Raw genomic sequence first — 27,110 nt, 5'->3', positions numbered from 1 at the left:
TACACCGTATATAAAATTAGTTCAAATGTATCATCAACTTAAATGTAAAACTTAAAACTATAGAACTTCTAACAAAATAAGAGAAAACTTTTGTGAATTTGGGTTAGGCAAAGGTCCTATATATGGCACCAAGAGTGCAATCCATAAAGACTGATAAATTGGATTTCATTAAAATTAAAAACCTATTCGTTAGAGAATGAAAACACAAGAAAATATTTGCAGAGTATATACTTGATAAAGGACTTGTATCCAGAACAATGTATTAAAAACTCTCTAAATTTAATAATAAAAAAGGAATAATGCAATTTTTTAGGAGCAAAAATTTATACAGACACTTCACCATAGAAGATAGATGGATAGGAAATAAGCACATAAAAAGATGTTCTACATCATTAGTCATTACAGACATGCAAATTAAAACCACAAATGAAATAACACTACACACATTAATCTGGCTAAAATTGAAAAGACTGATCATATCAAGTGTTGACAAGGGTTTGAAAGAATTGGAACCTCCATACACTGCTGATGGGAAATGAAAAATTGTTACAAGCACTTTGATATGCCGTTTGTCAATTCCTTAAAATGTTAAACACACCTCTATCATATGAACCAGCAATATCACTCCTAGCTGTTTACCCAAGAGAAATGAAAGCATGTGTCCATAAAAAAACACAGTTGTTCATAGCAGCATTATTTGTAATAACCAAAAACTACAAACAACCCACATGTCCATCAAAAGGTGGTGGATAAACAAACAGTGGTATATTCATACAATGGATTACTGCTTGGCAATAAAAGGGAATGAACTATTGGCACATGCTACAACATTGTATGAATCTCAAAATAATTGTGCTGTATAGAAGAAGTCAGATAAAAAGGAATATATACTGTATGATTCCATTTATTAAAAGCCTAGATAATGCAAACTAAGCTATAGTAAGAGAAATGGAGGGAAGAAGAGTCATGGGGGGTATACATGTGTCTAACTCTTGTACACTTAAAATTATGTGCAGTTTATTGTATGTCAGTTATAACTCAATAACGCTGTTTAAAAATAAATGCAGTTATAGAAAGAGTTTCCAATGACCTGGACTATTTGCTGTTTGTGAATATCCTCAGCTTCTGTGCCTCTCTGTCCCTGGTCGTGGTCCCCCCCATCCCGCAGACTGGAATGCCCTCCATCCATTCTCCACCTGTCAAAATCCACTTACTCCATAAGCCCCATCTCAAATGCCTTTGTCTTCCAGAAGTATTTCCTGATCCTTGCAATCTAGCAGCTTTCCTTGGATAACCTATGCTTCTTTTATGGCATACCTGTTCTGCCATATGCTCTGCCACCCCCCTCACTAGGCTGTAAATGGACTACATCCAACTTATCTTTGTATCCCACCATGCCCCACCATGCCTAGCAGACTTCTGTATCCATGTATGGGTATTTTTGAATTCAATATTTGGTGGACCCATTTCTCCAAAGATACAAGTATTAATTCATAAATCAAATGGTCAGAATAGAATGCTCTTCCACTCTGCTGTAGTTTAACCTTTAGTATCTAAATTGTTCTCTCCTCTGCATTTCTACTGCTGGTACCCCCATAACTGCAGAGATGTCCTAGCAGGTCTCTCTCCCCTCCAATCCCATCTCCCCAGCATGATCTCCCTAAGATACAGCTTGGTCATGTCACTTGCTGAAATGAAATTCTGTCAGTGGGTCCCCTTCAGCCTCTCTCCCCTGTTTGTCCCTTCATTTCCTTGCCCACCTTTCCCCTACACTTCGTCTAAGCCAAGACCCACACAGAGTTTCCATAATGTGCAGTGTGGATTTCCTCTACTGTCCTTTGCTCAGGCTGCCTCTCTCCTTGGGATACTCTTCCCTGGGCTACTAATCCTTCCTCTTGGTTTAGCCAGCTTATCCTCGTCCTTCAAACGTAAGCTTTAGGATCATCACTGTATTTGTTATAACTCAGCCCAGTCCTCTTTGTGGATGAGGAAAGTGAGCTACAGAGAGGTCTAGTTCTTTACTCCAGGCTGTTCAGCTTCATAGCCAGCACAGGGACCAAGGCCAACCGACTCCACCAGTGATATTCTAACCAGTGTGCTATGTAGCCTTTCTTAGAGGGCAGTCATTGAGTTCTTTTTTTTTTTTTTTAATTTATTTATTTATTTATTTATTTTGGCTGTGTTGAGTCTTCTTTGCTGTGCGCGGGCTTTCTCTAGCTGCGGCCAGCGGGGGCTACTCTTTGTTGCGGTGCGCAGGCTTCTCATTGCGGTGGCTTCTCTTGCTGCAGAGCACAGGCTCTAGGTGCGTGGGCTTCAGTAGTTGCAGCACGCGTCCTCAGTAGTTGTGGCGCACGGGCTTAGTTGCTCCCCGGCATGTGGGATCTTCCCGGACCAGGGATTGAACCCGTGTCCCCCGCATTGTCAGGCAGATTCTCAACCACTGTGCCACCAGGGAAGCCCAGTCACTGAGTTCTTTGTCTGCCACTACCCACTCCCCCCTCACCTTTCAGTCCCTGCAGACAATAAGCTCCTCGAAAGCCATGGCCATATTGTCACACTCAGTGTCCCAAGCACCTAGCAGACTACCTGGCAGAGAGCAGACCTTCAATAAATCTTTTTGAATGAATGATTCAAGCATGATTAAGGTTATATGTACTTGCCCCAGCCTCAGATCTGTCTTCTTTTGGTTTCTTTTTTTGGAGGAAGTATATTGAAGTCTTGGTAAAAGCAGTCTGGGCTAATTGATATGCAGTCCTCATGCAGATTGCCCGAGGGTGCAAAGCTGTATATAAAGTTTAATCAATTGCCTTGAACATCTGGAGGGAGCAAATGTCTGGAATGCCATGAAGCAGAGGCAGGTCTCCCTGGCAGCAACCATAGAAGTCACTGCATTCTTTTCTCCCCTCCAAGGCCTGCCCCCTCCCACCGTCACCCACCCCAGTCCCCGGCACCTCTCCTACCCCATGCACTCCCATGCCAAGAAGTAGAGAGCTTTGAGTTAATTCCTTCATGTGTAACAATTTTCCAGTTCCACTATTTTAACATATATTTTCTTTAAAAAAAAAAGCTAATGAAGTCAAAACAAAATCAAACAAATCTAACCCACAATCTTGCTGCTTCACAGAGAAACTGACTCTTCTTTCCAACTTGTTTCCCACCTTGGCATTTACTATAAGAATGAGGAAGATTGAATTTCATGTAGCGTGACCTTTTGAAACTCGGGATGATCATTTGCATTATTCTGATTTTCACCCTCTCTTGCAACCAGTACAGAATTGCATGACAATTTAAAACTTGTCTAGATAGTTCAGATATAGATTTTTTTAAATAGCAATTTTGTGGGTAGCTGATTTATTTGTTCGTGCTTGTTTAAATCCTTCATGTAATGAAAATGATTATTGCTATCTACAAAAGAGGTGAAAGTGTCTTTGAGCAAAGGCTTCACAGAGAAAATAATTATGAAGCTGTCATTTCCATAAATACCTTGACAGTGAAATATCTGCAAAATACTATAGTGAGTGTTTCAAACACAGAAAGAGCTACTAGCCTCAAATTCAGGACCAACCCTCTGGAAAATGGTAGAGAAAGTTGTTTGGCTCCAACACACCATGAGTTCTCCATTCTTTCCCTATTCTCTGAACTTGGAACTTAACATGGTTGTTAAGAAGTCGGATTCTAGGGACTTCCCTGGTTGCTCAGTGGTTAAGTACCCACCTGCCAATGCAGGGGACACAGGTTCGAGCCCTGGTCCGGGAAGATCCCACATGCTACAGAGCAACTAAGCCCGTGTGCCACAACTACTGAAGCCCATGTGCCTAGAGCCCGTGCTCCGCAGCAAGAGAAGCCACCGCATTGAGAAGCCCGTGCACCGCAACAGTGAGTAGCCCCGCTCGCCGTAACTAGAGAAAGCCCGTGCACAGCAATGAAGACCCAATGTGGCCAAAAATAAATAAATTTATAAAAAAAAAAGAAGTTGGATTCGAGGCTCAGTAATATTGATACTACTGCCTGTAAGTGTGACCTTGGCTAAATCACTTCTCTTCCAGAAGTTATGGTTTTGTTGGTTTTTTTTAATCTTTAAAATAAGTGGTTGGCTTAAATGACCTCTCACTTCCTTCTGGATTGCTAATTCTGTCTTTGATCACTCATTCATTCATACATTAAACTACGATAATTTTGGTTTCTGCTTTTCTTTATCTTTATCTAGTTCTCTCATGCTAACGAAAATCGCCAATGGTCTTTTCCACTTCCTGAATCCAAATTTCCTGGCAGCTCTAGTCCATTCAGGTGGTAGAACTTCTTCAAATTTTTCTTGTCCCCTCCAATTTATGTCTCCTCTTTGCCATTCTCTCGGGGCCCTCTTCTCTGCTGGCTGGTGGCTATTAATAATCTTTGTTGAAGGGTTCATGTCTATTAATGGTTTAAGGTGCTGCCTTCTGTAGCTAACACATCTTTATTTATATAGGGGCCATAGACATACAGTAGTGCTTTTGCCCTTATATTCTCCCCTTTTCTTCTCCTCCCTCCTTGAAAGACTTAGTCAAAATTAAAACTAAATGGATGAGCGATATTTTGGTGCTGGTGAAGTACTGTTCTCTATGTAAGCAGCTGCCAATTTCACATGGTTAATTATTGCTTAAGTAATTTATAGACAATTTAACAAAAGATTCTCTGCTCCTTGAACAGATACAACTTCTTCTCTTGTGTTAGGAATTTCTCATGATATTTGAAAACTTAAGAAATTGTGTGTGCTTGTCCAAGATTGCTAGACAGTAATATTAGTGATTACAGGAACCATATCTGTGTTGAGTTGCCCTTCTCCTCATGTGCCTAATGCCATGTCTAGTAGGTACCAGACACTCAAAAACTAATTGATAAGGTAATAAATGAAAAAGGCATCTCACAATTTTGTAAATGAGGCAGACCAATAAGCCTTACTTTTTCACATGAAACTCTGACATAGAAGAATTAGATGACATCCACTTCTATTCTTATCTCTCAGAGATAAGCACTTTGAATTAGTATTCCTAGTTGCTTCAATTCTGTGTCATCATTTTACCCTGTTTTACACATTTGCAAGGCTGCCTGCTTTTACATCTAATCTGGGTAAGTCTCACAAGATCACAAATTGATTATTTTAGCCCAAGAAAATCATGTATGGAAAATTGTGTGATAAACATTATAATATGAAATAAAATACAATAAATATTTCTGAGCTGAATGCTATTGCACTTCACCCATGTAAACTAGCCTTCTCTCAGGACATTAAAACATGTTTGACTTTATTTAATGTACCAAGCTTATGACTTAGAACTGAAGACACTTTGTACCATAGAATTAAATTACATTCTTCAAGACTAAAAAGGTTAATTTCTAGTAAGGGAAAAAATAAAAATGTCAGTGGAGGCAGTTATAGAACTTTATCTAGAAAGGGAGTTACCATAGAGATGAGACAATCTTTTACTAGTAGACAGAGCCATCCATTCACTTAGCCCAGCCAATACTTATGGAATACCCTCCTCCATGTGCCAGACAGTGGGGGTGAAATGAAGATAATTCTGCTATATGTCATACCCTCAAGAAATTTATAGTCTGGTGGGGGAGATAAACTATAAAAGGATAAATCTTGAAAGAAATTATCAGATGACTAAAAATGAGAACTCTCTCCAAGGGTAGGGCAATAAGGAGCTACATGTCAGAGCTACATGTCAAAATGCTTTCTAGATATTTCTAGAAATATCAGACAGACAGCATGAGTGCTGTCAATCCTCACTGCCATGCCAATGGCAGACAGCAATATATGATTATGCTACTTTACCTCGTTGAGCCTAGAATGAGACCTCAGGCTCCTTCACAAGACATCATTTCAGGCAACCACTACTTTTTAATCAAAGTTGACCTAGAAAGTAGAACTTATATCCCACCTTAGATATTGCTCCAGCTCCACTATGAAAATTTGGTAACTTACAGTCTGGCTAGCTTTTCTGAAAGGGAGATAATATTGCTAACACTTGGAGACTGAATGAGTACCAGGAAAAAAAAGACAGGAGGCATCAAGGATGATTGGGGCATCCAACCTGGATTATTGGGAGGATGCTGATACTGTGAAGACAAAATAACCACAGAATACTCTTGGAGAGTAGCTGGCATATGTATATTCTACAAGTATGAAGTTATTACAAGACACCTAAATGAAGATGGAGCATTTATAATGTTTCTTGTCAAATCTGGACTTTATTTATTTTTTTGTCTTGGTGATTGGCAGTGTCATTCATTCAGTTGTGTAAGCCAGAAAACTAGGCATCCTAGACTCTTCCCTTTTCCTCACTCCTCATAGCTAATCCATCATGAAGTCCTATCAGTTTTGTTTTCTATACGTTTCTAATCCATGTACTTCATACGCTTTCCACCACTAGATATTGCACGGGAGATACTTACAGTAAAAGATTATTCATTGTTTATCTGAAAATCAAATTTAACCGGGCATCTTATATTGTTATATGTGAAATCTGGCAACCCTAGCCCAAATAATCTAATTCAAAAGAAGCAGAAATAGGTCTTTAGACTTCAAATGCTATGCTCTGGATTGAACCATGGGGTGGATTGTTTATTTTGTCAGTGTATGGTACTAAGATTCTAGAGACAAATGTATATTTATTTGACCTGCATTGCACCTTGTATATTTACATGGCTTTAAAAAAAGAAAAATCCAGTTGAGTAAGGTCAAACCACAGAATATTTTGTGAGGTACAGCTGAAGTGTGGAGTAGAAGAACAAAATGTTTCCTCTAGTTTGACATTAGCGGACTCCCCTTCCAGAACTTTGATAATGATATCGCTCCCGTAGGAGAGGCCAAAGTGCTGAAATTCTTCACATATTTTGTAAATTTATGTATTAGTGAAACCCTGAAACCTAGCCAACGTGAGAGATATTGTCAGGTTCCCTCAGAGCTGAGCAGAATACTGTATCATGCATGACCTGTTTTTGAAATGGGGTTTTGTGAAAAAACAGCAGAACACCCTTTTCTGGCTTCTTTCCCATTAACTGCTCACACTTGACACATTCCTTAGATGATCTCATCAGCTCCCATCATGGCAACCATATTCCCAAATCTCCATTCTTAGCTGGGGAGTGTAGTTTTAAGCAACAGAATCAACTCTGGCGGAGGATATTAGGGTGCTTGCATATCTCCCGGAGTTCAGATAGCCAGGCTAGGAAGTTCAACATCCAACCACATGGTGAAGGCTGTTCTAGAAGAAATGCCACCGTTGCCATCGCTTAACAACCATCCACAGCCCACACAACTGCCTCAGCTTGCACCTGTCTCAGCTGGCACTGGCCGAGCTCTACCACTGCCACCATTAAGAGCGGGGTGCCTCCACCACTATACGTGGCAAAGGACAGATCCTGTACTCACCTACTTTCTCACATTGCCTCCTTCAGAATTGCCATTTTGAGTGAGTGGCTCGGTGCCCTAGCAGTGAGGAAGGCTGAGAACTGGAATTCTGGCTTCTACTTTGGGGAAGCTCAACTCAGAGTTTGGAAAACTTTCCAAATACACAGGAAGGGTGTTCAAAAGATACTGAGCAAAGCGTGAGAGTTCTTCTCTACTCTTTTAAGCAACAGACCATGCTTTACAAACATCCTGCTAAATGGAACATAATGACTAAGACACAAGCCTTGCAGTTAGGTGAACTTGGGCTCCAGTTCTAGCTTTGCCTCTTACTAACCGGAAGATTGGACAAGCCTAGCCCCTCTGAGGCACCATCTTCTCATCTGTGATGTAGACACATTAATACCATTCCCCTCACAGGACGGTGATAAGGATAAAAGGAGAAAAGTGGACTCGTTTGGTGGTGGAGTTTACATCCCCACAGGACAAATACTCATCCTCATTTTGAATATTATTACTGCCATATTTTACCTCTTTCTTTAGTGTTGTCTCTTTCACAGAAGACTATTTTTTTTCTAGTGAATTGTTTCACTAACGACATATCGCATTCATTTTCTTCAACTTTTTTTCTAGTCTTTTTTTTTTCTGATTACATTGCAAAAAGATTTTAGAAATTGTAGAAAAGCAGAAAAGTAGAAATAAAAATGCCTCAGAATTCCACTATCTAGGGGTAGCCACTGTTAAAGGTCTGCCATGTATTTGTCTGTCGGGAAATTTTTTGTCAACCACCAGGGTCACAGATTTGTGGAACAGTAAACAGCCACGTGGTTTGCATTCCCCTTGATTCGCAGTGGTTCTGCAAGCCCACAGGCCACATCCTCCTCACCACCTTCGTCTGTGTTTTCTCCAGCCTCACATCGGAGGGGAAAGGTCACTTGAAACCTTCGTTGCCAGGTTGCCAGTTATGTTTTATTTATTAATATTGTGTTAGGAGGCTTCAGTTTTGTGTGTCAGCCTTGTGTTTCTAAACAGGGGAAGTAGAGGATGCTGGGAAATATTATCTGGCTCCGTGAGAGCCTTTGAGAGAGTGAGAGGGGAAGAAAATGACTCTTTTCGTGTGAGGTTTGCCAAATGGTCTCTGAGAAGCTGTGATATCATTCACAGGCCTTGCCAAGCTGCATGGAAATGGCTCATCTTGGCAGACATCTAGAGTGAGCATATAATTCCTCGGGGTTGGTATGGGCCTTTATCAGAAATAGTTCCATAGGCAGTATTTACATAACTGTGGTGGAGTGTGAGAATAAACACAGCTGTGGCATTGCCCTAAATATTTCTATTCAGCAGGGAGTTAAAAGGGAACTTTATCGCTGAACTACAGATAAACACAATTCATCAAGCAGTGGTCAGTTCAACTGGGGAACAAAACAGGAGTTAGAAAAGACTGGCCTGCTGAAAATAGCTCCAATCAGCCAGCCTGACTTTATTGCTCCTTCCCTCCCTCCCTCCCTCCTCCTCCCCCAGTTCCAGAAATGTAGGAATCATCAGCTCTCAAAGAAGTTGTCTAGATTTTTTTTTTTTAACACCAAGGAGGAAGTGGAAGGCCCTCAGTCTGTTTACTGCGTATAGACCTACTGTGAGCCAGCATGCTTCCGGGTGCTTTATCTATGCGTCTCATTTTAGAAGGCTTCCCTTTTTTTTTCAGGTTATAGAATTGAATGTGAGTAGGAGTAAGATTATTTTGCCAAGGCGAAGATTTTTTAATACCAACATGTGTTGGAATGGAAGCAGGATTGCCACAGCTTTAAGTGGTCTGCATCTTACAAGTTCCTTTAAGCATTCACATATATATAGGGTGCTGGCGATATTCTATTTCTTGTTCTGGTAGTGGTTAAATGGGTGTTTGCTTTGTAATAAAGCACTGAGCTATACAAAATAAAACCACGGTAAAATACTGTGTTTTAACTGAACAGAGGATAGCAGGTGATTTTTCCAAGTTTCTCTATAATAATTTCATTTTCAGTTTCTTAAATTTCAAAACATTATTTGTTTACAAGAAGATGTGCATGTATATAAATGTAAGTAACAAGTAAATAACATAAACATAAATAGTAATAGAAACCCAGGAAAAATTAACTTTAAATATTTTATGAAGACCATCTTGAAGGCGGGAAGAAAAAGTAGTTAAGGGCTCTTTTCTTTGAAAGTGACAGACATTCAACTCAAACTACTTAAATGAAAAAGGGAAACCAGGAAGTTCAAGGGGGTGACTCCAACTACAGGCGTGGGTGGATGTAGTGATTCACATGATGTCATGAAAAATCTGTCTTGGCTCTAAGCATCCGTATATTTTAAACATTAGTGCAGTCCCAGTTCAACTATGCACAGGAAGATAGTTCCATGGTTTATTAGTTTTCTAGGACTGCTGTAACAAAATGAGCACAAACTGAAAGCTTAAAACAAAAGAATTTTATATATTCTCTCTCAGTTTTGGAGGCCAGAAGTGTGAAATCAAGGAACTGGCAGGGTTGGTTCCTTCCCGAGGCTATGAGGGAGAAACCATTCCAGGCCATCCTTGGCATTCCTTGGCCTTGCGATGCTTCATTCCAGCCTCTGCTTGCATCATCACCAGGCCTTCTTCTCTGTGTCCCTGTGTGTCTTTTCTGTCTCTTATACTGACACTCTCATTGGATTTAGGACCCATCCTAATCCAGTGGGTAGATTAATAAAATAAGCAACTCATTATCATCCTTACTTTCATTACTTCTGCAAAGATTCTATTTTCAAATCAGTCACATTTGAGTTTCTGGATAGGCATGAATTGAGGGAGATGCTATTCAACCATCTACACATGGTGAGCTTCTTGGGGGCAGGGACCATGCATTGTACTTGTCTCTGCAGCACCCAACACACATGTGAGTGTCTGGAAGACTCACAAATACTCACAGCATATTTTTTGTGTGCATGTGTAAAGAAATCACTGCATGTTCTCAACTCCATTTTGTAACCCAAGAGATTTACTGGGATTTTCTGTTTTAATAGGCATGACTGTCTCTTTACTAATAGTGTAGCTAAGAGAGAGCTAACTTGCTTATATGTGCCCGTGGGTCCAGATAATATAAAAGCATTGCATCCACTAATATAGTTTCTTTTTCCAGTAAGTGAGCCAACAATACAGTCTTAAAATGCCAAAACCTTAAATGACAACTACTAACATTAGGATTTACCAGTCACGAAGCACATTCACAGTTATTATCTCATTTGGTTCCTTAGTAATAACCCCATGAAGGTTATTATTGTCACTTTCGTTATAATCATCATTATCACATTCATCATCATCATCATCCCTGTTTTATAGGAATAAAGAGACTCAAGGCTCATAGAAACTGTGACCTATTTGTGATCTGTGTATGATTCAGGACTTGTAGTTGTGTTTGAAAATTACACAACTCAAACTGGCTTCTGCAAAGGGGGAACATGGAAGAAAATACAAGGATATGCTGAGTGTCAGGTATGGCTGGATCCAGGTCTCTCATCTTTCAGCTCTGCTTTCCTCGGTATTGGCTTCATCTGCAGGCGGACCACCCCTTTTGATGGCCAGATGGCCATCAGCAGATCCATGATTATAACTGTTCCCTCTGTATATATGATGAGAGAAAAACATCATCTTAACAATGACTCCTGAAGAAATCCTGGGCCTGGATCTCCTTGGCCAAATTGCATCACACCTACAACTTTCAACCCATCAAGCCCCCAGATCACATAGACTGAGAATGGAGGTAAAGCCTGTTACCAGAAAAGGGGGGCGTAGAAACTGGGCAGACAGAACCACAGATGTCCATAAGGAAGCATAGTTTATAAATGACAGAGCTTGGGCTTTGGGACAATGTTGTTTTAACCAACAGGCCAGTCCTGCTCCTCCCCCCTCCCCTCCCCCTCCCCCTCCCCCTCCTACTCCCCCTCCTCCTCTTCTCCTGTTCAAATGCAGTGAATACACAGTGGGTACACATGGAACAAAATTCAGAATATACAGAGTTATGCAGTGAAAGTTTCCCTTCTTAAGTGAGTGGGTTTGCTGATTCATTTTGGTTCTAACATTCTGCAAGGATTGATTGTGTTCTCAGTTGCTTGTTGGCATTTGTATTCAGGCAGGCCAATAAGACAATTTTTATAATGTGGCTGTGTTTTTATGTGGCTTGCAAACATATTTTGGTACTATCTCTATTGTGAATATATGGCTTCGATTACAGAAATTGGCTTTGGGGGACTATTGTACCTCTTCTGTTATTAAATGTGTATATGTTTATCTCTCCATATGTAAAATTAGCATAGAATTACTTTTTTTGAAATAAAAATTTTTTAAAATTTTTAAAAAAAGAAAGTTTCCCTTCTTATCTTGTCCTGTCACTCAATTTCCCTCCTTACTGAACCTACCTGTATACCTCTCCAGGCATAGTCTCCACATTTACAAACATTTATATGGATCATTTTTACGTTAATGATATGATACTGCTCTCACTGTCTGCCCTGTGCATTTTTCACTTCCATTGTATCAGGCATTTTTTGGTTCTCTGACTCTCATGACTTCAGCCACCCAACCACAGTGCCTTTTTACACACCACTTAAGTTATTTTTCCACCCCTGAGTTTTTCTTATTTTCCTTTTCTTTCTCCCCCACCCCGGCCACCTCCCCTCTTCCTACTTTATTTCCTCATCTTTATCTCTCCTTTACAAATGGATGAGGTACTTATTGGAGTTGAAAGTGCCTTTTTAAAGAATGAGTTACCTGAAATATTTGACCCTACAAAATGGTTCTTTTGGGGTAGGTTGTCAGCAAAATACTTCAGTAAGATGAAACCATTCCACATCTCTTTTCACCCCCAGAGTCACTGGTTAGCTCAGGCAGTTCAGAAAGCAAAAGGACTTCAACAGATAGTTGTAGCTCTTGTTATGGCTAAAACTCAACATAAACCTCATAAAGTCCTTTTAGGTGGAATAAATTAGGTAGATGGGATAAGGGATAATGTAGAATCAGGTTTGCCCCAAATCTTCCAGTATCTCTCAAGAAACTCATGCATCTCTCCCCAAAGTTATTTTTTTCCATCCCAAGATGTTAGAAATAGCCCTTGTGTAACTTTTTAGTTTCTCCTGGGGCTTGCATTTTTCAAGTCCAAGTACTCTGAAAAAGAGTCTCAGGGCCCACCCTGGAGGACTCTCCTTGCCTCATGGGACCACTGCCATCTTCTGGTACGCAAATTTGGGAAGACTCTTCATTGTAAACCAGAATACAAACCAGAATTGATCAAGATTAGCTTGGCACTGTGATATCCCATGCATACGTTATCTCATTTTTGTCTTTTCAATGATCTTGAGAGGCAAGATTGAGCCATCTTACGGATAAGAAAATTGAAGCTTAGGGAGGTTAAGGAACTTGGCTCACAGCCACCAAGTTTTAAAGTCAGCCTGAACCCCAAAATCTATATGCTTAACAACTACCTCCTGACACATGTGGTTTTAAATTGTTTTCTTTAAAAATGGGCTACTGAAAAAACTACTGCACAGCCAGACCAGGAACAGGATTTCTTTCTCTCCTTATACTCCAAGACATGCATTGCACCTGGTACATTTACATTTTGGCAAAATAAGATTAAATGACAAATTAAGCCAAAGTGTGTGTGTTTGAGATTTGTGCTAGGTAGTGTGATAAGTAACCATATATATACATAGTCACTCCATGACCTTGACCAGAATCTTGAGTTGTCTCTCGGAAGTTCTGGGGACTTTCGTGCTACCAGCTACTTATTGTTTGCTTTAGCATGTAGAGTACATTGATATTAAAAGGAAAAGTTGGTACTCTTCTTCCTCCTTCCCCTTTGGGTTTAGGGAGAAGTGAATGTGGATCACTGAATTCTTTCATTTATTCATTGCACAATTAATTGACATCATTTCTGTGCCAGACGAGCCAACAATTCTTCACCCACTATCATTTTTTGGTGATTTCATGCTGCTCCCATATGCTGTCAGTGAAAGGCTCTTTCTCATCCCCCTGTTGACACTGACCCCTGTCTTGAGTCACATTCTGTCTCTTTATAGAATCTATAAAGCTGACAAAGCTGCAGCTTTGTCAGAAAGAATGGTCTTGTTCCTCTTCACTCAAATCTGTAAGCCCTTCCTAGGCTGTTGATTCACAACCTCAAACACTCGCCCTTTACATTCAGGACAGACTCTCCAGAACCTTACTTCATCCAAGGCCGCTCTGTGGTAGTTTTAAGATATGTCCCCAAATTCTTTAATTCTCTTCCCTTTAAGAAGTGAAGCCTAACTCTTCCTTGTGAGTGTGCATTGGACTTAGTGCCTTACTTTCCAACACAAAGAATGAATCAGACATATATACACTAATATGTATAAAATAGATAACTAATAAGAACCTGCTGTATAAAAATAAATAAATAAAATAAAATTCAAATCAAAAAGAAAAAAAAGAATGAATGAATCAGAACTGATGGTATATGACTTTGGAGACCAGGTGATAAAAGGAATAGTAGTTTCTTCTTGCTCTCTGGGGGAAACCAGCTACCATGTCATGAAGACACTCAAGCAACTTTTGTGAGATAACAAAAGTGTGGAGTTTTTTTTTTTAAGTTTTTTTTTTTTGATGTGGACTATTTTTTAAAGTGTTTTATTGAATTTGTTACAGTATTGCTTCTGTTTTATGTTTTGGTTTTTTGGCCCCAAGGCATGTGGGATCTTAGCTCCCAGACCAGGGATGAAACCCACACCCCCTGCATTGGAAGGCGAAGTCTTAACCACTGGACTGCCAGGGAAGTCCCAAAAGTTTGGAGTCTTAAGCCACTTAATTCTGGGGGAATTTGTTACTCAGCAGTGGATTACTAATACACTTTCCAAGAGCCCTCTGTTGTGTTGCCCTTCTGGTGACAATCCCCTACGGGCATAGCTCTTTGGGGGGTGGTTTGAGCTTGAGCTCAGAAAGGCCTGCCATGATCTTTAATCTATATAATTTGTGGAACATGTAAAGCATTTACCCAGGCCTCAACCTCTAGAAATTCTTAATAGGTCTGGGATGGGGTCCAAACATCTGTATTTAATTAAATGATTTAAAAAAAAAAACTATTCAGGGGTTCCTGAAGAATACTTTTGATGGAGAACTTCTGCTGCTTTCTTTTTTGACTATAAAAAGCCACAAGCCTCTCTATTCTGTGTCCTCTCTGTTCCTTCTTTGAGACTGATGGGGCGGGGTGAGGTCAATTCACTTTTCAGCACGTTCACCTCAGCCACTGGGGACCCTGGCAAACAACCAAGCTCAATGCTTTTTTCTTATGACCCCATAGAGCATCCTTCTCAAACTTAAATTGCATCAGATTTACCTGGAGGGGGATCGCTGGGCCTCGCTCCCAGAATTCCTAATTCAGTGGGTCCAGGTACGAGTTGAGAATTTATATTTCTAATAAGTTCCCAGATGATTCTGCTGCTGCTGGTCTGTGGTCACACTTCGAGAACCACCACTAAAAAGGCATAGGACCTGGTATTTAAGCTTTGCCTCAAAAACAGTCCAAGATCCTCCCTGTAGTGCAGGCAACAGCAACAACAAATGAAAACAGACAGACAAAACCTCACCCATTTTGCCTGAAACAAGTCATCCATGGTGACAGAAATTCTGCTAGTGGTTATTTGAGGGGAAAATAACTGGAAAGGGAGTGTGAGGTGACTTCTGGGATGCTTGTAATATTCTGTTTCTTCATCTGAGTTGTGGTTACAGGAATGTGTTCCCTTTGTGAAAATACATTTACAATCTGTGCACTTTTCTATCTGTATGTTATGCTTTAAAAGCTTACTTAAAAATTAATAGTAATGATAAATGCTGTCAAAATCTGGGGAAAATGGGCCTCCTCTTCACTAGCCTGGACCTCTGTTTACAGGCCAGCTTTCCTCTGGTTATGCTGGCAATCCAACAAAGATATTATTCTTTCTTTCTTTTTTGCTGGCATCATTTTTGTATGCGTGTGTGTGTGTGTGTGTGTGTGTGTGTGTGTGTGTGTGTGATACCTGGCTAGTGGCTGCTTCCCAAACTGTCATTAAGAAAAAAAAAAATCCAGGTCTTCAAAGGAAAATATTCTAAGAGAAATATTTGCATGTTTTAAATTCCTAGAATGATGGATATTGATAGAATAATTTGAAAAGCAAGTTGAGCTCTCAGTAATGTTTTTGGAGAATCCTAGTTTGTGTTTGGCTACTCAACTTTACTGAGGAGTAAGAAGTTTGGGAGGGAAGGAAAACTCACCCTAGATTGACCACCCATTTCTTTGAAAAGTGCCTAAGAGGCATGAGAGTATTTTCTTCTGGGTAAGAACACATGTCACCTAAAAAATTCCCTGTTTCATCACATAAAACCTTTGAAGTCTTAGTGAGAAGACTTGTTTTGCAAATTTCTTACCGAAAAAAACCTGCTAATTATTGCTAAAACTCCCCTAGAGATATTCTACTTTTTAAATCATTCTTTTTCTATCATTTAAGTTTATGGGTAGAAAAGGTTTACTCACTCTAAAATGTTGGTTTCAAATGTAAATGAGGCCAGGTTACATTGGGACTTCTAATTTTCTGGTGATCTGCAAAACTGTTATTTTAAATTTAGGAGCTAAGTAGGACACTATTGGGCATATTTGTTGGTGATGATGCCTTGAGACAGCTGTAGAAGACAATGGATGCTCCCTTATTGGATGTCATCCAGTCTAAAGGAGAGGCATTGTAATTCAGTATTTAAATTCATGGTCTTTTGAGCCTCAGCATCATGGGTTGAATCCCAGTATCACCAACTTTGTGGCCTTGAGTCAGTTCTTTCTCTGTCCCTCCAAACTTTAGTTTTTTGGTTTTTTTTTATCCTGTTAAATGAGGTAAATAATATCAGTCATAGGGATATTACAAAAATTATAAAAAATAATATAGGGACTTCCCTGGTGGCGCAGTGGTTAAGAATCCGCCTGCCAATGCAGGGGACACGGGTTCAAGCCCTGGTCCGGGAAGATCCCACATGCCGCAGAACAACTAAGCCCGTGTGCCACAACTACTGAGCCTGTGCTCTAGAGCCTGCGGCCACAACTACTGAGCCTGCATGCCACAACTACTGAAGCCCAAGTGCCTAAAGCCCATGCTCTGCAACAAGAGAAGCCAGTGCAGTGAGAAGCCCGCACACCACAACGAAGAGTAGCCCCTGCTCACCGCAACTAGAGAGAGTCCGCGTGCCGGCAATAAAGACCCAACGCAGCCAAAAACAAATAAATAAAATTAATTAAAAAAAAAAAATAATAATAATATAAAAGGGTTTAAATTTTTGCCTAACACATAGTAAATACTCAATTAATGTTAGCATAATTATTGAGGGATGAAGGGAAATTGATACATGGATCATTTCATTTAGTTTTGAATTTCCCAATCCCTGTATCTTTCTCATGCAAACATGAGTGAAGAAATGTTATTTATTTGCATGTATACATACATGAGTGAATAAATAAAATGTATGCTTTTCTCTCTGCAATAAAAATTATCTGTCTAAAAATTATAGATGTGGAGAACAGGTTAATTGTTGCCAGGGACTTGGGATGGTGGAGGGGAGGGCAGCACTTGTGACTGTAAGGGGTGACTGGGGGAAGAGCTTTGTGGTGATGGAGTGGTTCTGTACCTTGGTTGCAGTGGTGGTTACATGAATCTACACATGCTAAAATGGCAGAGAACTATATGCTTGTATTTTACCAACGTCAGTTTTCTGATTTTGATATCGTATTATAGTTATGTAAAATAGAAACATCAGAGTAAACTGGGTAAAGGGTATACTGAACCTCTCTGTCCTAATTTTGCAATGCCATGTAAATCTGTAAGTATTTCAAAACAAAAAGTTAAAAACTAAAAGGATCTGTCTAGAATTTCTGCCTTTTACCGTAATTACAGTATGTAGATCTCACTCTGAATCTCAGGTGATCCCGTTGGAGTTCTGGCATAAACTTTGGTATTTGACTTTAAATATAACACTTTTGGGAATTCCCTGGTGGTCCAGTGGTTAGGACTCCATGCTTCTACTGCTGGGGACCCAGGTTCGATCCCTGGTCGGAGAACTAAGATCCTGCAAGCTGCATAATGCAGCCAAAAAAAAAAAATAAACAACACTTTTAGTGCATCTCTCTCCCCACTGTTACCCCTTCCTCGGCCAACTCACTCCTGCACTACACTTGTCCAAGTATTAAGTGGTAGGGAAATGAGCCACAGACAGGATTCTTTAAGAATGCAGTTTGGTCGTCTTTGATGCTAATTCACAATTAACCCTAAGCAGTAGGATTAAGCAAGTGGGTAGATATTTCAATCTACTTCCCACCAGCAGCAGCTAGGTTGTGCGTATATTGTTAAAATCCTCTGTGGATTGAGAGGTAAGGTAAATTAATATCAGCTGACAGTTTGAAAGTCTTAATATAATACTACTAAAAAGCCACACAGCTGAGTAACAGGAAAACCAGACATCCTTAATTCAGGTGATTGGATGGTTGGATAGCTAGGCCCCCAGTACCTCGATCAATGCCTGCGCACAGTCAATGTTTGTAGATGAATGAATGAGTGAGTGAATGAATGAATGATGGGGCATTAAGGTAAACCATGGGAAACAAGTTAAAAGTAAGAGTAAAGAATTAGTTCAACTTAGCGGGGAGAGGCAATATAGAGTTAGGAGATGGGGAAAAAGGTTATTACGGAATTATATGAACTCTCATTTGTGTGAAACTTTTGAAAATTGTAAAGCACTATAAAGAATCTTTTATTCAATTGAAAAATAAATTCAAAAATCTTAATTGAAAAGCTAAAAATTAAAATAAAATGTATAATAGGAAACGAAAACAAAGAATTAGTTCACCTTTGAGGCCCAGGACTTAGGAAGCATGATCTGCCGGGGAACCTTCCAACTCTTCTCTCTTTGCTTCTCTAGGCAACTTGAAATCCACTCCCCGGATGCTAAGCACACGGTGATCCTGAGGAGTAAGGACTCAGCCACTGCCCAGGCCTGGTTCAGTGCCATCCATTCCAACGTCAGTGACCTGCTGACCCGAGTGATCACCGAGGTCCGAGAGCAGCTGGGGAAGACGGGCATTGCTGGGAGCCGGGAGATCAGGCATCTTGGCTGGCTTGCAGAAAAGGTAAGGAAAACGTTCCCCGCCGTCGTAGGCATTTTCCCCAGGCTTTCCCAGCACTTGCTGCAACCACTGAAGTCAGGTACCTCATTCCACAAGCTGATTCTCTCATTGGGATTTCTCGTCTGTCTCCAGCATATTTTCCGTTGCATTATGCAGGGGCTGTGTCTTCAGCAACCTTGATTCCCCACAGACGGTCCAATATGTGGCAAAATGCAGGTGGTCACTAATTGTCTGTTGCATGGATGAATGAGTGAGCAAGTGACCGGACAGTTTGATTTTCATATGTACACAGGAAGGGCAGGGGAAATAACTCAGGCTCACAACACAGCTGTCTCCTTGGGAGGTAAGTAAGTTGAAATTGTTGCTTAAAAGAGGGTTCGTGTGGGTTTTGATGGACCTGCTTGTTAACATAGATGCATTTACAAATAATAACAATGATAATAACAGCAAGGATTTCTTAAGCAACTACTCCATGCTGACTCTTATATATTATCTTTAAGTTGTATTCTTAAGCCAGCAGGCTCTGAATGTGTCATCATTTATGAGCACCTATTTTGTGCTAGGCACGGTGCTAGGCAGGAGTGGGGAGGGGTGTATAAAGATGAAAAAATGCTTACTGTCTTTCCCCAGGGAGGACAGCTGCTGTGGAAAGGACCTAGGGTCATGGTAACACTGTCACTCTGACTTCTTTTCCCAAGTGGTGTGATACATTGAAGATAGTAAAACTCACTGCAGCAATCTCCTAGGAGTTAACCCTCCTCTTGATTTCAAAGGATTGAGCCTTTGCCATTGTCCTTACCTCTGATTGCTGTCCCTTGAACTTGACCTTGAGTGCTCAGGAACACTGGGCTTTGGTGACAGTCTGACCTCCCAGTGACTCACATTCTAATAGGCGGTAAATGGGAATAATGATTGTTGCAATAACAGCTTTCCTGCCAGTGAACCATGTCATCTGAGAAGACCCAGTCCAATGGCACTTGAAAATAATACTTGAACACAGCATTCGGCAGTTTTCCACCATTGTTCTTTGTTCGCATCAGTTCATGGGTGGGTCTCAGCCACAAAGTTCAACACAAGGTGGGCTATTTGGTTTGGTATTGTCCCATCTCTCACAGATTTCAAAGGACTAAAGGGACAGTGCAGGTGGTGGTGGCACCAAGATCATAATAAACAAAAACTGCAGGTAGTCTCTCATGACACCGTGCGTGGGGATTCCTGATGAAAACAACACTGCAAATCTGGATGATAGCATTTTAGAAGTCGTTCTCTAACCCTCTCCACTTTTTACTCTCTCCAAATGTATGTGTTTTTATTAGGAGAAGTCTCATTAGTCAGGGATCTTTCAGTTGCAAGTGACAGAAAGCTCAACTCAGCTTGAGCATAAAAGGGGACCTACCACTTCTGATAACTACAGTGTCCAAGGGTAAGCTTCAGGCATGGTGGGATCCAGGGACTCAAATAATAATAATAGACCTGCCTCTCCATCTCTTTGTACCCTGTCCACTTTGTTGGTTTATACCCTAGCAATCCCCCTTTTCCTTGGCCTAAGAGTTCCAGGCTTGTGGGAGGGGGGTTGTTTTGATTTGTTTTTGTAGCTGGCTATTTCAGTGAATAGAAACCTCTTTGCTCTCATAGTTCCCACAAAAGTCCTAAGATCAGCCTGATCCAAACCATGTGCCCCGTTTGTTGAAGGGAGGTGGTTCTCCAATGGAAAATTAGGCTGCTGTGCAAGGAAAAGACTGAATGAGTTCTGGGAAAGCAAAAACAACAGACATTCACTATAGAAGGAAAAGGGGAAGAGTTGATTGGGATGAAAAATGTCCTCACTTGGTTAGGGTCCGGAGTGGACGTGGAAGTGTACTGCATACTCTAGGATCCAGCAGGAGGTGGATGGCAAACTCAAAAGGGATGATTGGAAGGGATTTAACATAGCAATAATTTACAAGGTGTGGCCGAGGCAAGGGAAACCAGTAAGGGATGGAGAAGCACTCCAGAGCTCAACAGTTAGAGGTCACTACCATCCTTTAACCTGAAATGGCCAGGAACAGGAGCAGTTACCTGAAACTAGCAAGACTTGTAGCTATAGAAAAAAGGCATCCACTAAGAGCTATGGTCTTTGGGAGAGAAACACAACCCCTGCCAATCCCTGCCTGCCGATCTCCTGCTGGTGTCTCCCATTGGCTGAGGCTGATTGGAAGCCAGAGGCAAGAGAGCCCACTGATGCTCTGTTAGGGTCAGACTCCCAGGGCTCTGACCAGGGCAGAAAAGGATGGAGCGTGGATCTAGAGGCAAAAGGAGGCTGTCCAACACACACATCCCTCTACCTTGCAAGTAACTGAGATGGTCTCAACTCTAGAAGGTATTTTTCTCTCATCTCTTTTAACACCAACTACATTTAAAACCATTACTATCTGGATAGTTGAAAAATGATATTGTGTCATTAGAAGTGATATTGACATTTTTTCCAAAGGTTCCATTTTCTCACTTATAAATTGTCTGCTTATGCCTTTTGCTTATCCCAAATTATCAGTAGACACATTAAGCATTCCTGTGGAGCAGTCATAAAGGTGCATAAAAAGCTTTCTGCTTTTAGAATATTGTTATTCTTTTGATGTAATTTCAGATCATCATTACAGATGTTTCTTTAAATTGTATTATGCATTATATCCATAAGAGCAATCAATAATGACTTATCATGGATAATTATCAGAAGCAAGGATGTCTTTTATTGCCTTCATCTTCAGAACTTCTTAAAAGATTACCATAGATCAAGTCCAAGGGAGCAAATGCAAACTGGAATTTTTTTGAATAAATATTTAATACTGAATCCTAGTGTGTAGACATATGAATGGTTTTTAGCAAAATGTTAGAATGAATGGCAAATCCTTAATACTGTGGCTTTCTTATATTATCACAAATATCAGAGAATTCACTTGGTATTTGTAAAGATATAAAGTATGATCCTATATATATTCAGCTGTAATTTACCTTAAATTGATATCCTTTGTCTTTTCCTATACTGTCAATCTTTGATTTTTTTGGATTAATAACAGTAGCTCTAGGACAAAGTTTGTACATATTATATTCAATTTCAAGTTTTTAAAACTGGCATTTACATGAACTAGAACAATATGAAGCAACATTTTCCCTTCTAAAATCCTGTTCAGTGCAAACTCTAAAACTTCCTCTACACTACACAGAGGGAAAACTTTATATTTAACGTTATTCTTCATTGTGAGACGGTCCAGGGACTAGAAAAATGTCTCCCAAGAAATGATAAGGCATTGAGTCAAGGGGGAGAGTTCAGTGCACTCCAAGAGAGGAGAATGAGCATGAGAAAAAAGTGGAGGTGACGGCTTACAGTTTGTAGGGAGAGCAGACCAGAGACTGGTCTAAAGGGAAGTGGGGTCATCCTGAAGGAAGGTGATAAGCAAATCTGGTACCTTGGATGGCACCCAATTATGGAAGATCTTGAAAGCTGGACGGATCGTTTGAATTTGATTTGGTGGCAATAAGAAATCTTCATATACAAAATCAGAGAGAAGGGAACTTAGAGGTGACCTCTATGGACTGAACGTGTCCCCCCAGAATCCGTAAGTTGAAACCCTAATCCCTAATGTAATGGAATTTGTGGGTGGAGGCTTTGGGAGGCAATGAGGTTTAGATGAAGTCATGAGGATGGAGAGAGAGCTCCATGATGGGATTGGCGCCCTTATAAGGGACGAAGACACCAGAGCGCTCTCTCTCTACCACATGAAGATACAGCAAGCAGGTAGACTTCTCCAAGCCAGGAAGAGGGCCCTCACTAGAACCCCAGGCTGACACACTGATCTTGGGCTTCCAGGCTCCAGAACCGTGAGAAATAAATGTTTGTTCTTTAAGCCACCCAGTCTGTGGTAATGTGTTACAGTAGACTGAACTCTGGGACCTAGAAAATGGAAGGTGTTTTATTTATGGTCACACTTTAAGTCAAGATACAGGAATAATTAGTGAATGGGACAGTGCTGTGATATCATTTTCTCTTTAATTTTTAAAAGAATCCAGTGCAGCTCATTCATGGCAATCAATTTAATTCTTTCCTTGAATTCTGGCAGCCATTCCCTGAACTCTCTACAGAATCAAGGTCAGCTCTGCAGTCGCCTTTGAGTGGGGCTGTTTTCCTTATCTCCTTGATGTCCTTGGTCCTGTGAACGGCACCACAGTGACAGGTCCTGTACTGCTTTCCCCTGTGAGTGCCCTCACCTGTAGATGGGCCAGGTGCACCAATATAAAGTCTTTCCCGTGATCATATTAGTCTCAAGCCTTTTAACTCTTTGCAAGCCCCAGTTGCCCCAAAAGGTCCATAAATGCTCATCCCTACCCTGAACAATAAAATGCATTATGCCCCAAACAAATTTTTTCAATCATCTTTCTTCAGTTAATCTTTTTACAGTTATTATTGAGGTGTTTTCAGTGGTCCGATTTCAGACAAGAGAAAAAGAAAGAGAGAATAAAATAAAGAATAATAAAGAAAAAATAAATAGAAAAAAATAAAGTTGTGACTCTCTCACTACTTAAGAAAACAATAATAAACAGGGATATGGCAGAATTGTTAAATTCTGTTTTGTGCTCAGTTTGTAGGGTATTGTCTTTGCTTTACCTTGTTATCTCAGTTTGCAAACATTTCTTGTCAGATTAAAAACACAAAAACACAACACAATTAAAAAAAACAAACAAACCCCGTTGGTAGCTCTGAGATGCAAGTTCAATTCTCAGCTTTCCTCATTTCCACTAGTTTCCTTCAAATGGGAAGGTTTATAGAGCTGTGCCTCCCCAGGGTGTTGTTGGAAGAGAGGGAGCTGGTAATTAGTATTTATTATGCGCCTAGTCTGTCTCAGGCAATGTGCTTGAAATAATCCCTATCCTAGGAGGCAAGCTTGGAGAAGTTAAGAAACTTTTCTCAGATCACTCCTCTAGAAAGTGGCAGAGCCAGAGTTTGAACCCCTCTTTCTAACTCCACAGCCCAGAACTCTCCACTAAGCTGAGCTAATAAGGGACCCAGGGAACAAGTGTCCATATGAGTGAGACCCCCCCAGAACCCCATGTCAGAGCACCACTACATACCAAAAGCACAGTTTCAGAACTAAGAGACATATCAAAATAACTCAAATCCTTCGTTTGCCTTTATGAAAATAAAGGGTGTCTTTGTCAGTTCGGGCTATCACAAAGTACCGTAGACTGGGTGGTTGGTAAACAACAGATATTTATTTCTCACAGTTCTGGAGGCTGGAAGTCCAAGGTCAGGGTACCAGCATGGTTGAGTTCTAGTGAAGGCCCTCTTTGTGATTTATAGACAGTCCTCTTCTGTATCCTCAAGTGGCAGAGAGAGAGAAAGGGCTAGCTGTCTTCTTATAAGGACACTAATCCTATCTTGGGGGCTCCACCCTCATGACCTAATCAATTCACAAAGGCCCCACCTCCTGATACCATCACATTAGGGCTTCAGCATATAAATTTGAGGGGGACAGAAACATTCAGGCCACAGCAGAGGGAATTTACATACCACGACAGAGCAACACTTACTAAAATCTTTTCTCTCCTGTCCTACAAAGACTGAAATTATCTTTGATAGGATAGGTTAGAGGAACACTAGAATACACACACACACACACACACACAAATATAATTTGTGTACACACACACACACACACAGCATCGGCCTTGCTTTGCATGTTTACAACATCTATGAATTTCAATGATCACAGTTTAATTAAATAATCCCAGTCTCTCAACAACATGGTTCAGATTTCAGTTACCATGGCATATTAACTGTAAGTAATTTTATAAAGCACAAATTTTGCTGCGAGGTTTTTATTCCACAGATCACTGTGTACATAGCTGATGTGATCACGATTGCAACCAATCACATCACTTATTTCCCAGGCTGTCATGATTGGTCACAGAGTACCTGTTAATTCATACACAGACAGCCAGGTGAGTAGTTGTGTTTCCTCTTTGTCTCCTAAGGATAAATCTATATGACATTTACAGGAATGGAAAATAGAAAGGGGGAGTGAAGGTAAACTTATGAACGTAGATGAAGAGAGTAGCTGTGAAGAAAGGATGAAGATGACCCAGAAGAAGTGACGCCAGTGAGAAACTTCACATTAATGGAGCTCTCAGAGATGTTCAACATCATTGCAGGTTCCAAGTATAAAAAAGTTGCTAGCTGATCCAGACTTAGAAAGGAGATGGAAAAGGAGAAATTATAATAAATTAGCCGCCTTCTGGCCCCACCCCCCCCAAAATAAAGGAGAATGATGACTTGTCAAGACATAGAAAGGATGCTCACACATCTCATACGTTATTGATGAGAAGAAGGCAGCAAGCACTGTTCAAACTACTCTTAGTAAGTTTTCGACAGAGAAAGAAAGCACTTTAATCCCCAATATTTCCAATGTTTTAAATTATAGATTACTTAGTTAATATTAGTTTTACTATTTTTTCATTTCCTTATGCATTTATAACTGACAGTAAGACAATTTTAATGTTTTAATAACATTTTTGAACGTCCTTAGAACAATGCCAGTTTTTCCAACTGTTTATGAGATCACTTAGTATGATTTCAGCTTGCACAGTCATTTTTATTGACCAGCACTACTGTGCAAAGGCAGGTCTGTCTCTGTCTCTCTGTCTCTCTCTCCATTTATCCATCCCTCTATATATCTATCTATCCATTCATTCATCTACCTATCTTATCAATCCCTACCTATCTATCTGTCCATCCATCCATCTCTATCTATCCTTATTCATCTCTATTTATCCTTATCTATTTCTACTGATACTTCTCTATCTACTCATCCAGCTCTCTCTCTATCTCTCTTTATCTCTCTGTCTCTATCTATCCATCAACATATTTTTCTATATTATTACTTAATTCATTAGACTATCATTAATTTTCAATTCCAACAATAGCAATCTATTCAGCCCCCAAAATTCCAGATGAAATATAACCGAGTAATTTGATTCTCTAGCCACGTTACCCAGCTATATTTGAAGAATCTCAAATGTAAATGTAAACTAGCCCTGGCCTGAGTAAAACAGGCTGCTGGTAATCAAGGTCTTGACAATGTCATTAATAGAATGATATTTCTGGAGACTCTAAATATATCAGCTCCACCATCTGCCTAAAAATCACCTAAGGAATTTCCTACCACTTCTTCCAGGAAGAAAATAGTCTCTGACCTGAGGGAACTCCCATCTGATAAATGGAAGTAGAACTACTGCCCAGGCTACCCTTGACTTGCATCATCCCTAAATCTAGACTGTTTGTTATGCTAGGAAACACAGTTAATGCAATTAAGTGCTAATAGGCCTGACATGTTGCTTTGAGAGGCAGTCATCAAGATTCCGCATGATCACCTCTGAGATGGAGCAAGACAGGAAAACCTGGCAACAGCTTGGTTATCTTTCTGTTAGTCTTTTACTGGAAGTGTTTAAAGTGAATGTAATTCGAATTGCCCCATCTTACATTTACTCAAATAAAAATCAAAGACTTAAAATTAGGATGGAACTTGGGGTGGAAGCAGAGGCAGCCATAATGAAAGCATGAAAATATGCCCACTTTTATACATGACTTCACAGTGCAATTTAGTCATGAGTCATTCTCCCCGAGGTGGAAACATCAGAGCTGCCCGTGTAAGAGAGATGGGGACATGTACGTTTAGTAGGCTGATTTGCACAAATTCACAGGGACCTGATTCCTTCTCTTTGGAGAGGCTCATGAAACTCGAGATAGAGAGCTCCCTGTGCCTGGTTGTATGGCTAGCAGACTCTGCTAAACTTCGTTTTATCTTATTAGGCATTGCAGATTGCTCTTCCTTTATGAAATAGATAGTACATTGATGAATGTCTTAGGTAGAATTCTTTGGAAGCTGAGTCTGAGATGGAGCTTCTCGAGGAGTGATTACAGAGGAAGGACTCCATTATACAATAAAATGAGGCATGTTAAACATTTTCAGAGCTTGAGCAAAAATCAATTTGAACCGGAAGTGGTTAGGAGCTTGGGGAAAGGCTTATATAAAGTGTGGAAGCAGAGTAAAGAAATGATTGATCAGCTATAGCTTAAAGCCTCGTCAGCTGTGATTGGTTGTCCTTAGGTTTCAATTTCGTAACCTCGAGGCATTTCAGGCTTAGATTTTGGTTTGCTCACATAGGCCTCCTAAGCATTAGATCCATCTCAGTCTAATGGCCTCCTTGTTTAGTTAATTTAACAGCTCTTAGGAGGAGCCTGTAAGGAAGTGAGTGAAGCAGCCTAGGCAGGGGAGGAAGCTAAGTGTGGATGTGGTGATGTTGCAGGTCTCAGGCGAGTCCCTGGGACGAGCCACCAAGTGAGGGCCCTTGGCTTCTTGCATGAAGGAATTCAAGAGTGAGCCAAAGTAGAGCGAAAGCAGATTTACTCAGGGAGATACACACTCCATAGACAGAGTGTGGGCCATCTCAGAAGGCAAGAGGCCCTAGGCTATGGGGTTGTTTGTTTTTATGGGCTGGGTAAT

At 40.4% G+C, this 27,110-nt stretch overlaps 1 protein-coding gene across 1 annotated transcript in view; it reads left to right on the top strand.

Annotated features, from left to right (window-relative positions):
* SNTB1 (syntrophin beta 1) overlaps positions 1-27,110 on the top strand; it is a 243,128-nt gene that overhangs the window by 125,672 nt on the left and 90,346 nt on the right. The window contains exon 4 of the mRNA XM_061171686.1: positions 18,372-18,579. Coding sequence (XP_061027669.1) covers positions 18,372-18,579 — 208 coding nt within the window. The remainder of the gene's footprint in view (positions 1-18,371; positions 18,580-27,110) is intronic.

The sequence above is a fragment of the Eubalaena glacialis genome, chromosome 17 (assembly GCF_028564815.1).
Source record: "Eubalaena glacialis isolate mEubGla1 chromosome 17, mEubGla1.1.hap2.+ XY, whole genome shotgun sequence".
Lineage (NCBI taxonomy): Eukaryota > Metazoa > Chordata > Mammalia > Artiodactyla > Balaenidae > Eubalaena > Eubalaena glacialis.
Note: the sequence above shows the minus strand (reverse complement) of the source record. Positions and strands in the feature narration are given on the sequence as shown.